Source organism: Phoca vitulina, unplaced genomic scaffold (assembly GCF_004348235.1).
Source record: "Phoca vitulina isolate PV1807 unplaced genomic scaffold, GSC_HSeal_1.0 scaffold38, whole genome shotgun sequence".
Lineage (NCBI taxonomy): Eukaryota > Metazoa > Chordata > Mammalia > Carnivora > Phocidae > Phoca > Phoca vitulina.
Window position 1 is genome coordinate 13,098,305 of NW_022589741.1, and position 16,299 is coordinate 13,114,603.

The window sequence follows — 16,299 nt, forward strand, 5'->3', positions numbered from 1 at the left end:
GAGTTAAGGGTTACCCTCACTCTGCCTGTAAACTCAGCCCCAGAAATGACGGTTTTTAATACGCCCAAGGAAACCCTGTCATTGTCAGCTGTCAGCTAAGGTCAAACCTACTTTATATAGTGACTATTTTAAAATCTAAATGAAGTAGACAAATGGTCTTGAAACAAGACATTTCTATGTATAAATAACGTACACTGAATGTGCTAAGACCTACAGATGCATTCAGAGATGGCATAAATGTTAAATACAATCATACAAAATACAGAGGTTTTTTGTTATATTAGATCTTCCTGGAACAACGATGCTGTAGGGATTGGAAGACTTACTGTCACACAAATATATACACGTTTCCAACTCGCAAGTTAGTTAAGGGGGTTTATTTAAAGTACTAGTCAATACCACAGTTTTACACAACCAAAGAAAATACATAATCTCGGAATTAACTATAATGGAACTTAATCTACAATAGTGTTGGCTGTAATAAGATTTGACTCAGCTGAGATCAGCAACTCCTGTGTCAGAATGGCACTGAGAAAAAAGAAAATCTTGTTTTGAAATCATCTGCTTTCAGTTCTTTAGGGGAAAGAAAACTGGGACTCCCAGTACTGAACTATTCAGTAGAATTCCTAGAAGGATGGTCCGACAGTAAGAGATCAGACAAGGAAATGGGAGAGTTCTTGATTTAAATACAAATCCCAACAGTGCTGCAAATTATTATCAGACTGTTCTGGAATAAAAATCAAGTGCCTTATAACTAAACCCTGTGAGACACTTTCTGTGGCTGAACACAGAGGCCAAGGGAAGGTGGCTTGGCACAACTGAGCAAATAAAGACGGGGCTGGTGAGAAAAGCTTCTCATGGAGAATGAATAAACTTAGGCTGAGAGACTTTTCTCTTTGGTTTTAGCAGTTTATCAGTCTTAGATGGACTGAGGAGAAAACAAGTGGCCGTCTCTCTCCATTTATTAGAAAAATAACAACTATTTCTTGAATGTTCCTTATTTTCTAGTTTTCCTGGGTGGCTGTGATGCTTCAGATTTAAGATTCGGAGATCAGGGGATGCGGGCTTAAAGGCTGGGAGGCTGACGCTGACCTCTGGGCCCCACCAGGCTACGGTGTTCTACTAGTAGAGGCTGTCCAATTTGAAGTTCACATTGTTTAAAAATTACATTGTTGCCTGTACCGCCCTATTCAAGTATGGTTTTATAAGTCCTAATATCAATCCTTAGAGTAGAACAAAATTCTGGTTTAGTTTCACTCCAGAGTCCAATATAGAGTAGTTGATACTCTTTTTCCAATACATAATTGATGTAGATGGACAAAGATATGTATTCTAGGACTCTCCTGATACTTGGAATACCTTGGCAGATACATATTTCTTGAGAATTAAAATACGAGCAAAGACAGGTGGCTTCTGAAGCCAGAAGGCTAGTGTTCAAATCTCGGCTCTGCCACTTCCTAGCTGTAGGATTTGGGGTCCATCACTCCATCTTACCATGCCTTGATTATCTTGTCTATCAAATAACGAGAGTTGCCTACTTCTAGGGTGGTTCCATATATAAAACAAGTTAATGCAACAGTGCCTGGTCCATAGAAAGTGTTCAATGAATGTTAAGTATTATCCAAATCTCTGGAGTCCTTCCACTTAGAACTTTCTCCCTCTCCCTATTTTCCTCCATAGGGCTGCCATAAGCTTGGAGACAGTCTGCTTGCAAGGGGCAATAATGAATAAGGCAGTAAGTACTGGTACTTCCCCATGGTTCCCCACTATGTTAGGTAAAATCAGAGGAGCTCTGCGTGACCCTGAGGTAGATCCTGTCCCTTTCCTGACATCCCCTGTGATTTCTTCATTCACTAACACGAAAGCACTACGCGGGTTTCCCGCTAGTGGAAGACTATGCCCCAAAATGTATTAGAGAACTGCTTTTAGGATGCTGAGCCCCTAGGTATATGGACGCTGGTGGGTGAGCTACTTTAATTTCCTGTCCCATCCCCTCTATGCAAAGTGCTTTTAGCCAAGCAAGATGTTGTGTGGTTCTTGATGAGTAAGCCAGTCCGGGCAGAGCTGCCTGCTTCGAAGTACAAGCTCTTTGGCAGGAGCCGCACAGCGGTCTCCATCAGGAGCATTATGGAAGCCTGGGTCTTGTGTTCCCAGTGATAAAATGCTTATGCAGTATTACAATTAATTAAGGCACAATAAAGTCTGATCAATAAGGACTCAAAAATATTGTCCACAAGAGATCTCTCTGCACTTACTGTCACAGCAGTTTTTCCACTATAAATTAATTTTCCTTCAGTATTAAATGAATGACTGATCTTTACAATATTCACTAGCAGATAGTATAATTGGTGAATAAGACAAACAAGGCTTTAAGAAGTAGGCTTCTGAAGGTTTTAAAAAATATCCTGGTAGTTAATGAGTTTGGTACTCAACAAATTTAAGCTGCTGGCTTCCTTCAGTGGGAGGGGGAGTCAGAGAAAGCACCTGACAACACGTGTGGTCAGGCGAGGTCTCATCGTCCGTAACAGCTCAAAACCCAGCAAGTTCCAACTTTCAATTCTTCTGTAATTTAGGTTCCAGGTTTTTACCTAACCACTCTCCAGGATGCTCTCAGAATTTTAATCCAAAAACGCTGGTCTAGACCAAACTTATTTCACTTGAGACATAGAAAGCCAAATCCATAATAGATCAAAACCTTTTTAAAACTAGAAGTCCCGTGACCTGGTCATTCACATAATAACCTATATAACAAAAACCCATAAAACCAGTGAATAATTTAGATCATCAGTGAATTACCTGTTTAATAATAAAACCCAAGAGTCTGACATAAGATTCTAGAGGTAAGTGGTGATAATTCAGTTTTTCACTAAGAAATATTTACTGAGGGGCGCCTGGGTGGCTCAGTCGTTAAGCGTCTGCCTTCGGCTCAGGTCATGATCCCAGGGTCCTGGGATCGAGCCCCGCATCGGGCTCCCTACTCGGCCGGAAGCCTGCTTCTCCCTCTCCCACTCCCCCTGCTTGTGCTCCCTCTCTCGCTGTGTCTCTCTCTGTCAAATAAATAAAATCTTTAAAAAAAAAAAAAGAAAAATTTACTGAATGTTTACAGCACAGTAGGTCCTGTCAGGTTTTATGGGAGATGATGACGTACAGAACACAGTTCTGATATACAGGGGCTTCTATTCCAGGCAAGAGGGGAAGTCACACACCTAATCATAAAACTATGTGGTTCAAAATCGTTCAGCCTTGAATAAATCCTCTTATAAATTTGTGCCACTGTCTTCCAGCTTGGAAGCCAGGTCTTTAGTGGATCTCAGGATGCCCACGGAAGGACGCCTATATCAAACACACGAGCCCAGGCACAGAAATACCCACGAGTTGTGAGGACACTTCATTCCACACATTACTGACAATAAAAAGACGCTCAGAATTCTTGAACTGACTGCGTCCATCTGCATAGCATGGGCCCACACAGCTGCAGATATTCTGGAATTCAACGGCGCTCGAAGCAGCTAGACGGTGCGGCCTTACCCACTTGGCCTCCCAAGTGCTAATTTAGAGAACAGCAGCTCTGCTGGAGCATCTAAATCCTTTCGGCAGAAAAATGATCAACTCACTCAAGTCTGTGACAACAGCCCGAGAAAAGAAAGGATCTTGCTCCTCAGCCGCCCTACCTCCAGCAGCGCAGGAAGCAGAGCCGACGGGCTGGAGAGCGGCCGGCTCCGGCCTTAGAGCTCCCTCCAGCTCTCGTGAGCTGCCACCGGGACCGGACACTAGAGGTGTAAGCAAAAAAGGGACTCGGGACAGACTGTAGGTCTCCTTCATGTGAACTTGAAACTTTATGTGACTATGATGTCTGAGCTAAGAGACTAAACAGCCTTGTGAGTTCATCTGCTCCTGTGCCTTGTCCTTCTGAAGGCACCGTCTGCCGGGCCTCGGGCTTCAGGCCTACGACGTCAGGCAAGGCCCAGCACGTGTGTGTCCCTGAGGGCAGGAGGGCTCAGACTGCTACCACAGAACTGTCTACTCATTTCCTAGACTGGGTTGTTGCTCATTTGCTGGCCTTAACTTTACGAAAATGTTTACTCCTACTTATGGAATTAGTTGTCTAGGATTAAAAAGGGACCACATTTAGAATAATAATATCAACAGTCTCTGAATCTTTAAACTTCCGTGTTAACTTATACTACAAATATTACTTCTTTCTAAGTAGTTAAAATGCTACATAGTTTATTTCTAGGCACTAACAGACAAATGTGGCTGACAGCAGAATAAACTTTTTTCCCAGCCTCCACTATCTGAAGCCAGCCGTGGCAAGGACGGAGTACCAACCTTCTGCCATGATGCAAGGGGACGGGGGTGGAGGGCGGAGGGAACCCAAGCTGCTCACAGGAAATACTGTGGACACTGGAAAAGCAGAGGAAGTGGTTTGTTTATCTTGCCCTTTCTTGGCAGCAGTGCGGTGTCGTCAAACACTAAATAAATGACTAAGTGAGTCATGTATTACCTGTGTGGCTTTAGGCAGGTCAAGTCATTTCTTTAAACGTCACTGGCAAAATGCTAAAATAGTATGTATCAATACCAATTCCACAGTACGGTTATCCAGCTCAAATTAGATCAAGTATAGGAAATACTGTGTCAACTTGAAAGTCCTAAAGAAATGAAGATCACTATTACTGATGTTATTATTTGAATACAAGTGTACATTCTGGAGGAGTTTTGATAGCATTTTAACGAACCTACTCAGGCCTTCATTCACTCATTTAACAGACACTTCCGGAGTGCCTGCGAGGACCCAGGCCCTGTCCTAAGCCCCGGGAATAAATACAGCAGTGAAGAGAAACAAAAGCTTACTGCAGCCAAGAGGCAGTGGGACAGGGAGCAGGGACGCGATCAACAGCTGAGGTCAGGCAGTGATCCCCGCCAGGTAAAGACTGAGGCAGAGCTCTGGACAGAGAAAGGCCTCTCTGAGGAGATGCTGAAGCAGAAACCTCAAGTGACATGAGGAAGCAAGCCATGCGAGTACTTAGGAACGCATGTGCCTGGGGAGTCTGAGAAACAGCAAGGATGCCTCTGTGACTGGTGCTCGGAAGCTGCGGCCAACAGCAGCAAGAAATGACGTGAGAGAGGCGGCCGATCCCAGCGGTGCCTTGTTGGCCATCACGATAGTGGCTTTTCGACCTTTACTCTAAGTGGAAATGCAAGCCACTGGAGGGTTTTAAATAGGCTTCTATTACTATCTACTCACTATTTACTAAGTCCTGCTACATGCCAGATACTATGCTAGGCTCTAGACAACTGTGAAAAAACACACTTCATCTATATTTTCTCTAAGCTCAGTCTGGTGTGGAAGATGTACAATAAAAGAAGTAATTACAATAAAAAATTTGGTTAAGTCCCATGATTAAAAACAAAAACAAAAACAAAAACAAAACCCAGAGATCTGAAAACCAGTAGAAATATCTCAATTCTTTTTCTAGCACATCTAATTTCTTATTCTAGAATACAGGAGTGGGTAGAGTCAGGTTGGGGGAGGAAGAAGTATTCTAGGCAGAGGGAACTGCTCCGCAGAACATCACTTGTTCGGGAAACTGGAAGGAAGTGAGGCTGACTAGGTGTACAATGGGAGTTGGGGCCGCAGAGACCGGCAGGCACCAGGTATTTCTAGACCACTGGTTTTCAAACAGCAGTCATGACATCAGTCTAGTAAGTTATAACCTGCAGTTTTTAATGTAATGGAATAAAATATATTGGAGTGTAGTGCACATAGTAAAGGCACATTTTGCTTTTTAAAAAAAAAAACTTCTGTTTAGGGATGTGGATATATACGTGTTTTAGGTCACAGTATAAAAGATATTTTTTACTATGGTCATGGTCAAAATGTTTGAAAGTCAGTGTCCCTGCCACATAAAGGAGTGAACTTTAGCCTAGAGGCAAACCATTTTGGAGACAAACCACTGAGAAGTTTAAGCTGGAAAATGGTATGATCAGATCTGCGTGTGTGTGTGTGTTGTTTTTATATGTTGTTTTAGAAAGATTCCTCATGCAGCACGTGGAGGATGGATCAGGGAGGGACAAGACTGGAGCCAGAAACCCGTTAGTTGGCTCTTTTTCATGTAGGCAAGAACCACTACAGAACTGCTAGAGGAAAGGAGGACTGAATGGACGGGATTTGGTAACTGATCAGCTGTGAATATGGTGAGAGAGGAGGAGGAATCAGGCTAGTTCCTACCTTGCTCCGATGGTGACGTACGCCACTCACTGGGCTAGGCAACCAAGGATAGGGACAGGGAGTTAAAGTCAGTTTTGAAATGTTTCTATTGATGTTAATTCAAGACGTAAAAGTGATTTGATCAGCAGCAATGGGTTAGGTCGCCCTTCATCCCAGAGGAGAGGTCTGGGCCAGAGAGCTGACTGAGTGTTAATAGGGGACGAACGTGACAGTCCTCACCGAAGCCACAGCAGTTGACATGGCTCAGAAAGACGGTATAAAGAAGAAAAGACTTAAAGGATGAACAGAGAAAAGGAAATCTGACAGAGATGACTGAGAAGGTGCATCCACAGATAGGAGGAAAACAAGAGAATGTGGTGTCTGAGAAGCAGTGAGAAAAAAGTGTTTCAAAAAGTAGGGAGTGACTCAAGGATAAGAAAACACAACCTGATTTAAAAATGGGCCAAACACTTGGACAGACAAGTCACCAAAGAAGATGGACAGATGGTAAATATGAAAAGATGCTCATCATACATCATCAGGGAACTGCAAATTAAAATCACAAGCAACCACTACGCATCTGTCCATTAGCAGGGCAAACCTCCGGAGCATGGACAGTACACCATGCTGCCCAGGATGCGGAGCCAAGGGGATGCTCGCTCACCGCTGGTAGGAAGGCAAAGTGCGGCAGCCACCTTGGAAGACAGCTTGGCGGTTTCTTACAAAACTAAACCTACTCTTCCATTCAATCCAGCAATCACACTTCCTCCTATTTGCCCAAAGGAGTTGAAAGCTTAGATCCACACCAAAACCCGCACACAAAGTTTACAGCAGTTTTATTCATCGCTGCCCAAACGTGGAAGCAACCACAATGTCTGGCGAGCAAATGGATAAATAGGGTAAATCCACACAATGGAATGCTACTCAGCGTTAAAAAGAAATGAGCGACCAAGCCCCAAAAGCCAGAGAGGAACCCTATGTACATATTACTGAATGAAAGAAGACCACATACCGTGGGATTCCAACTACTATATATGACATTCTAGAAAAGGCAAAACTAGGGAGACAGTAAAATGATCAGTGGCTACCAGAGGTTGGGGGAAGGGGTCAACAGGTGCAGAGGATTTTTCGGGCAGTGAAATTGCTCTGTATGAAAGTATAATGGTGGATACATGTCATCATATATTTGTGCAAATCCACAGAATGGACACCATGCTAACGGCAACTACGGAATTTGGATGATAATCTGATATAGTGTCGATGCAGGACGCAGGATGCTTGGCTGTAACAAATACGCTACGTTGGTGGACACCGATCGTGGGGAGGCTACGAGTGAGGGGACGTGGGTATATGGGGACTGGCTGCACTTTCTGTCCACTTTTGCTGTGAACCTAAAACTGCCCTAAAAAATAAAGTTTATTTTTAAAAAAGGGTCAGTGCTAAGTACTGCTGGGCAGTCATGAAGATAAGGACCGAGGACCCCCAGCGGATGATGACAAGGATCACTGATGACTGGCCAGAGCGAGCTGCTGGACCCCATCTCTGCTGCCTTTTATAGTAAAATTGGGGATGGCTGTGCCTATTTCTTTTCGCCATTTCCCCTCCATTCCTTTTCTGTCGTGGCCACACAAATTAGGTTTGTGCTCCTGCCCCTCCACTGAAACCGTCTTCCGATGCCGTCACTGATCTCCACCTTCCCGAATCCAAAGCTCCCGCTCATCTTCTCTCACCTGTCAGCAGCACCTGGCAGAGTTCCTCATTCTCTCCTCCTTGAAACATTTTCTTCCTTGTTTTCTAGGACGACAGCCCCTCTGGCTTACCTCGCTGGTGATTCCCGTGCCGATCTCTCCTCATCTTCCTGATCTCTGACCATTAGTGTGGTCTGGACATGAACCCCTGGACCCCTTCTCTATAATCACTGCCTATAAAGCGATCCCATGTCAGAGCTGTAAATATTATCTATACACCGATGATTCACAAATGTACATCCCTGGCCCACAACTCTCAGCTAAGCTACAGCCCTATATTCAACTGCCTACACCAGATCTCAGCGTAGAGGTATAATGCGCATCTCAAACTAAATGATCTAAAACATCTCTCCGAAACTAAGTATTCTTCCTTAGTCGTCCCGGTCTCAGTCAGCAGTAAATCTATCCTTCCAATTGCTCAAGCCAACACCCCTGGAGTTACCTTTAGTGACTCTTTCTCTCACATCAAATTCAACATAAATGCTGTTGGAACCAGACTGCCTAGGTTCGAATTCTAGTTTAGCCACTTCGTAGCTGTGTTATCTTGGGGAAAATTGCTGACCACGTCCTGGCTTCAGTTTTATCACTGTAACATGGGGGTGATAGACTTACATATCTCACAGGGTTGTTGTAATAACAAAATGAGTCAATGTTTTTAAACTGCTCTGAATGGTGCCTGCCACACAGTATGGAGTATCTCTTCAATCTGACCACTTCTTACCATCTCCACCTCCACACCCAGTCTGGGAACGAGCCACCAGTATCTCTCATTTGGATGATTGCAAAAGTCTCCCTTCCTTTAGCACCTAACCCTTTTAACCAGCAGAGCAGCCAAAGTGGTTTAAAAAAAAAAAAATCGCAGTCACATGCTTTTGACTTTTTTTGTGTGTTTGAAAATTTTGATAATAAAAGTTAGGGAAAAAACCAAAGTCAGATTGCATCATTCTTCTGTCAAAACCCTCTGATCCTTTGCATTTAGCTCAAAGTAAAAACTCAGGTCTTTCCATTGACTAGGCCCTAAAAGCAAGTTCTCTCTCACCTCTCTGACCTCATCTCTCTTGTCCCTGTCACTCCTTTCAAGCACAGAGGCCCCTGGCCTGTTCCTTAAACACTCCAGCACACTCCCTCCCAGGGGGCCTCTGCCCTGGCTGCCCCCCCTAGCAGGAAAGCTCAGCCTCAGGCCACACGGCTCATTCCCTCACCTTCCTTACGTCTGTGCTGAAACGTCACTTTCTCAGTGAAGGGGGTTCCCTGGTCGTACCTTTTCAAATAACCTCCCACCTACCAGCCCTGACCCCCTTCTCTACTTTATTTTTCTCACAGCACTTATCATTATCAGACACGCTATTAAACCATTAAAGCTAAGGAGACTGAAAGTGAAATCTAGAAAAAGTTTCCCCTATTTACTCTAAAAGGCACTTCCCATGTGCTTATACCGTGTTGCCAACACGGGCCATACACTCTGTATGTCGTTCCTTAAACTGAAAACACATTTAGGTAAAACGAATGAGACTGCTTACTGCACAGTCTCTGAGCTGTTCCTATCTCATGTGCACAGAAATGGTGATGAAATACTGTAGGTTCTGGGTATCTGGCGTCTGGAGTGTTACATCTTTCCAAGAGCTACTTACTCTACTGCCCACTCATTTGAAAAACACTTTTTTGAGTCTGGGGGGATACAGGTCACGGAAGTAGGAAATGTGGCAGCAGCGAGACTGAGACGCAAAGTCCGCTCCATCCTTGGCATTCACTGCCACATTTCGGCGGGGCCCCAGTAGATGGAAATACTATCATGAAAAAGAGCGGGACAGGGGTGAAACAGGAATATTTACTGCCTTGCAACTATGTGATGGGCCTAACGACTCTTTCCACAGACTATTTAATTTAGTCTTCAGAGTAACGCCCTCACAAAACTGCCAGCCACTTACGGGGGAGGGAACCAAAGCTCACACAGACTTCGCCATCAGCCGCACAACACGAGTAGCTATAGGCAGAGCTTAGCGCCGACCTCGGGCCACCTGGGGGGCCACCGGATGCCACAGCCCGTACACCGTGTTCCTGCAGAACCTTGCTTCCGGAGGCGCCGGTTCAGCAAACTGGAGCTAAGAAGGTTGTTAAGTGGGTCGTTTATACTCTGTCACCCAATTCCTGCGAGAACTCAGCATCTGTGAACCCCATCACTGCTATGTGCTGGTAACTCCCTTACCTGTGGACATAAAAAACGGGATGCGGAACTTTCCACTCAACACCCGGGCCCGCAGATTCTGCAGTGTGCTCCCATCAAATGGCAGGGCGCCACACACAAGCACATAGAGGACGACTCCAAGGCTCTGCATCCCAAACAGAGAGTACATACAATTAATCGCATCAGAGGAAACAAAAGAGGCCATTATAGTATGTGTATGAAGATGATGGTGAGTCATGCACAAGATAATGGGACTAACTTTTTCTTCTTTCTTTGTGAGAAATAATATGGGGCATTGTCAAGGCCGATCGTCTTTAGGGTAGTTAACATTCTTCTTTGCTTCCAGACATTAATTTTGGGTAACATATCTAGAATTTCTCTCGGCACTCATCCTCGAGGGAGAAGGCAAGTGGCAACAACAGAAAGAATCTCTGTTCTTGGCAAGGGCACCCATCCAAGCTTGCTCTTGGGCTTTTTTTTTTTTTTTTTTTTTGCAGCTGCAAAAGGGGAAGTTTGAAATCTGTGGCTCGGTCTCTAAGACAAGAGCTGGAGGGAAGACTCTGCACAAGGAACTGGGAATTCAAAGCACAGGGGTCAAGGTGTCGATTCGTGTGCAGCATTCAATGTCCCCCAGGGTGACGGCGCTGTTCCCAGGGAAGGAGAACCACCAGCCCGGGGGCTGAGAGAAAACAGTACATACCCAGATGTCCACTTTGGGCCCGTCGTACTCCTTTCCCTCAAAGAGCTCAGGTGCAGCGTAGGGAGGGCTGCCGCACCAGGTCTTCAGCAGCTGCCCAGGAGTGAACAGGTTACTGAAGCCAAAATCTAGAAAGACAAACGGACATACCTCACGTTACTAGCTTCTAGTCACTGAACAAAGGCTCTGGAGCATTACATTTGAGCATCCAATGTGAAGAGAGACCATTTAGAAATTCTCCAACCAGCCACTGGAACATAACATAATAGTGAAAGGGAGATACAGATGAGCTGGAATGCCAAAGACCCCTGGTTAACTGAAGTACACGTGACGGGTTTATGTCAGCAGAACCAACACTGTTCCCTGCAGAAAGCCACACTGAGGGAGCCAAGCGTGCCTGTTGCTTTCAGACCATAGGTGACACTGGATAGTGACTGATGTTAAGGCCACACCAGAATCACTAACTACCTCAAAGCCTGCTCACCTGGACCCAGACTTTCCCTATTATTTTTACTTCTTAGGACAAACACATTTCCGACCACTAGAGACACATGGACTTGAAAATTTAGGTAAAGTGACATTATTATCATTAAGGTGGCTTATTCGAAAGGAAGAATAGGCAACTTATTTACACACTGAAACAGGAATATTTACAATTTAACTCCAAGTCCCTTTGTGCTTCAGCTTCCCCCCTACTTTTCTTCCCCTCCCGCTGTTTTAGGAGAGAGTAGATGAGAGACAGGAGAGGTGTGGTGTGGAGAGGAAGGCTCAGAACATGAGCAAAGATGGCAGGCCAAAGGACAGAGAGTTGCTGACTTCTGAATACTTTCATGTATGTAAGTATTTACGGGAATAACTCGTCTGGAAGCCAGCCGACTCCCTCCTGCCCCAGGCCTACCACATTCCCTGCGGTGACAGTGCCTGAAAAGGCTAGGCACCTCCTTACCCTCCCCTCCCTAGTGTTACTGCCCTGGACAACTCGGTCTCCGTTTGCTGTTTGCTTTACTCCTTTCTCCTTCTATACCATGTGTGTTCTTGTAAGGCCTGTGCTGATTTTGTCTCTCTCCTTGCTCTAAGGCTGACTCTTCTGGTCCCAGAGCTTCTGTTATCATTTGTTTGGTAATAATTCTTCAAGTTTCTATCTCTGGTCTTGGTACCACTCTTAAATTCCTGAACTTCTAATACTTACCTGGGGAGAAAGAGCTCAAACTCGCCATCTTCCGAAAACGAATCTGTTCTACTGCTCATGTTCCCATTAATGTTCGTTAATGGAATTACCATCCCAGCTATTGGGAGCACTGGAGTCTCCCTTCTCCCCCTCATTTCCCATTCCCAACTGGTAATAAAACTTTTCCTGCTTCTACCCCGTGTGTCCTGAATCTATTTCCTTCCTTCTATTTCCATTCCTACCAGCTCAGCTCATATTTGTGTTCTCTCCGACCGAGATCACACACGGCTCACTACCTCCAATTCATTTCCCTCTAGGCCATCCATTCCTAGCGTGGGGACAGTCACGCAAATCATGTTGTGTCAACTCCTCGCTCAAAAACACGGGGGGCTCCCATCTGCTCACAGAACAGTCTAGCCCTCTGAGCCTTGTCCTTCAAGCTCCTCCATGGCCCAGCCCCACCCACCTTTCCAACTTCCCCCAGCCCTTCTAGCATTGCTAGACTACTCTGCATTTACGTTCCTTCCTTCGGCTACTTCCTCTCTGTGCCATGTCTTTTCCTTTCTTTTTTTTTTTTTTTTAAAGATTTTATTTATTTATTTGACAGAGAGAGAGAGCAAGCACAAGCAGGGGGAGTGGCAGGCAGAGGGAGAGGGAGAAGCAGGGCAAGGAGCCTGATGTGGGGCTCGATCCCAGGATCCCGGGATCATGTCCTGAGCCGAAGGCAGACGCTTAACCGACTGAGCCACCCAGGCGCCCCGGCTTTTCCTTTCTTTGCCACATTTGAAAGATCACTCATTTCCAAGGCCCAGTCAAATATTACTTCCTGTATGAAGCCTTAACTGATTTCCACCACAAAAGACTATGTCAATGGCTTCCTCCTCTGTGCTTCCGTAGCCCTTCGTTATACCTCTATACCCCAACGACTCTGCCTTATCTTATCCTTAGTTGTATAATGTGCTTATGCCCTCCACTAGCGGGGAGAATACAGCTGGACTCACCCGTTTCCACACAGCGCTTTCATACACAGCAGGGACTCAAGAAAGGGTCACTGAATGAAATGGCAATAAAATCACTAGGCCAAGCCTCCCGTCCCTTTCTGGCTCCTGGAGCCTTCTCATCCTTACAACGGCAGCCGGCCAACCCCTAGCGCCTCCACGTCCTAGCTCTCAGCCCACAGTTCTAAAATTAACGTCATGATCACAGGGGCTTAGAGGTCAGGGCCATCATTAGAAACACTTACAGCTACTTCTATAAGAAATCGAATATTCTCTTTCATCAGTGGGAAATAAATGCCTCTTCTGCTAAGTCTTCCTGGATCTCCTACAAGAAATATCCTCTACCTTCTCTGTACTCCCCTATTACTCTGTATTTCTCCCTTATTTTGGTTATTTCCACATATACACATCCTATCCTTTTAGCTCCTGAAAAACATACACTCTCTCTAGTTCCTTAAGAATACCTTATTCATCTCCGACTCTCTCAAATTATATTGGATATAATAGTGTTTAAACACAACAGGTACTTACTAAATGTCAACTATGAATGCAACTGCATTTAAAGCTCTACCAACTAACCTACAACTTTTGAAACCCAATAGCTTTAATTTACTAAAGTCTGCATGCGCTGAAGCCTGCTAAGATTTTTCTTCCGAGAGTGAAGATAGGTTGTTAAAAATCCTAACAAATGAGATTCAGCAAAGCAGATGTCTTTGGGAATTTTCTAGAAAGAGGACACTTAATTGTTTTGTTTTGTTTTAACTGGCTTGCACACCTCTTCATCAGGTCCTTTCCACGGGTGGCCTTCCTCTGCTCCACAGGGAAGAGGCGTGCAGATGGCATTTGTAGGAACGTATGCACTCTGACATTAGTGGGACTGCTTAGCAAAGTCCAGAAGACAGAATCATGGAGTTTTTTGTATTTTGAATGGAGAACACAAGAGGCCAAGCAATTAATTAAAAGCAGTAGGTTTAAAATTTTCCTAATAAGCAGCTTAAAATATATAGGACATTTCTCATTTTGAACTATGGATGCTCTATCTACAATTACCAACCTTTTAACCTGTTTACTCTGCTGGGGAGGGGAAGGCACAAACTTAATGGCCATCAGCGTGTTTATTCTATCTACCAAACAGGAAATCTTTACTAAGGAAACAATCTCAAAGGGAACCACCTTCAGTGGGGGCTATGAGCTTAGATTGCTATGAGGCGCTGATATGAGAACTGAGCATGCAAGAATGAACGATATGATCGGGGCCTGACAACCACAGGGATCCACATCTGGGGAAGCATCTGCTTCGACAGCATGTTACAACCAGAGGGCTGGCTTCAGTAGCTAGACTGATGACCAACAGCAAGATTTCAGTAAGATTCAACAACCGCACCCCCATCTGCTTGCCCTTGTTTCCTATTACACACCAAGCAAAAATCCTCTAGTCTTGCAAACCTGTCAAGGGGTCTCCCGTAACCACTCCACATGCTGTTCCCACCCCTAACTGCACATTTAAGCAAAATCCACCTCTCCTTGCCTGCTATGACACTTTATTTTTTTCCCATTAAAGCCAGCTTCCTCCAATGAACGATCCTGGGTTATCCCAATTCACTCTTCAATGTACCAAACCTAACAGAATATGACCCACCCTCCCTCTTCAATCCACGTATTACTGTAAATTCACAGCTTCACCAAAAGCAGACTGCTGCCGCATCCTCCCTGCTAGCCTCCTCACAAGTCTTTCACGCGCGTCTGCAGGATGCTGTGTGGCTTGTAAGTTACAGCTCTGGCTAGCCCACTGTCCATTCACCGATAACGTAACTTATTTCCTGAAAATTTAAGTTACTGATGTGGGAGAAACCTCAAGTTATTAACATACTAAATCTGGAACTCATTTTGAAAGTTTAGTTCCTTCTAATCTACACTCCAGGGACTGAATAACTAGATTGGGAAGAATACCTCCTCTTTATTCTCTTAGCTGCTTACCTTTGAGGGGCATTTTGCTACACATTTTAAGAAGACTGGAAGGAAAAAATGAAAGCAGTTGAAACTCAAACCAGCCTATTCTGGGTTCTGTTGGTAGTTTCGGGAGGTAAGTCCCCTCTGCTCGGTTGTTGTGGAGGAGAGGCATGGGGCAGGTGGGGACACTCTCTCACCCTTGCTCCACACATGGCTTGTTTTTACTCAGATTTTTGTTCTCTGGCCTTATTGAGATAAATGTCATATTCCATAAAATTCACCCACTTAGATGTACTGTTCAGTGGCTTTTAATATTTTCATAGAGTTGTACAACCATTACCTCAACCAATTTTAGAGCATTTTCATCACCCTAAAAAGAAACCCTATACCCATCAGCAGTCAGTCCCCATTTCTCCCCCAACTCTCCCACCAATGAGCCCAGCCCCAGGCCATCACAAATCAACTTTCTGTCTCTATGGATTTGCTTATTCTGGACACTTCCTATAAAAGGGATCATACACTATGTGGACTTTGTGTCTGGCTTCTGTTCCTTAGCATAATGCCTTCAAGGCTCATCCATGTTTTAGCATCTATCCATCAGTACTTTGTTCCTTTCTTTACCACTGACTAATATTCCATGGTATGGTTATACTACATTTTATTTATCCACTTACCAGTAGATGAACATTTAGGTTATTTCCACTTTTCAGTACTATGAATAATGCTGCTATGAGCATCCTTGTATGTTTTTTGTGGGTGTATCTTTTCATTTCTTAGGGTATACACACACACACATACACACACACATATAAACTTACACCCTAAGGATATACATGTATCTATCTGTATCTATATATCTATATCTACCCTTAGACATATACATATATATCTATATATATCATATGGTATGGTAACTCCATGTTTAAATTTTTGAGGATTTAACCAAACTTTTATCCAAAGTGGCTGCCACATTTTACATTCCTACCAACAACGTACAAGTGTTCCAGTTTCTCCACATCCTTGCCAATACTTATTACTGCCATTTTCTTTTTAATTATAGCCATCCTAGGCTATATGGTATATGGGGGTATGTGGTATCTCACTGCAATTTTGGTTTGCATTTTCCTGTTGGCTAATAATGATGAGCATTGTTTCATGTGCTTACTGATCACTGGTATATCTTCTTTGGACAAATGTCTATCCAAGTCCTTTGCCCATTGTTAAATTGGGTTGTCTTTTTATTATTGAGTTTTAAGAGTTCTTTATATTCTCTGGATACAAGTCCATTGACATGATTTGCATATTTTCTCCCATTCTACGGAATTTTCTTCCACTCTCTTGATGG

The 16,299-nt window shown here is 44.2% G+C and overlaps 1 protein-coding gene across 5 annotated transcripts in view; it reads right to left on the reverse strand.

Annotated features, from left to right (window-relative positions):
- SIK3 (SIK family kinase 3) overlaps positions 1-16,299 on the reverse strand; it is a 238,493-nt gene that overhangs the window by 38,933 nt on the left and 183,261 nt on the right. For all 5 annotated transcript variants that reach the window (XM_032427722.1, XM_032427723.1, XM_032427726.1 and 2 more), the window contains exons 5-6: positions 10,842-10,966; positions 10,163-10,286 (exon numbers count right to left, since the gene is read on the reverse strand). In XM_032427722.1, the coding sequence (XP_032283613.1) occupies positions 10,163-10,286; positions 10,842-10,966 (249 nt within the window). The remainder of the gene's footprint in view (positions 1-10,162; positions 10,287-10,841; positions 10,967-16,299) is intronic.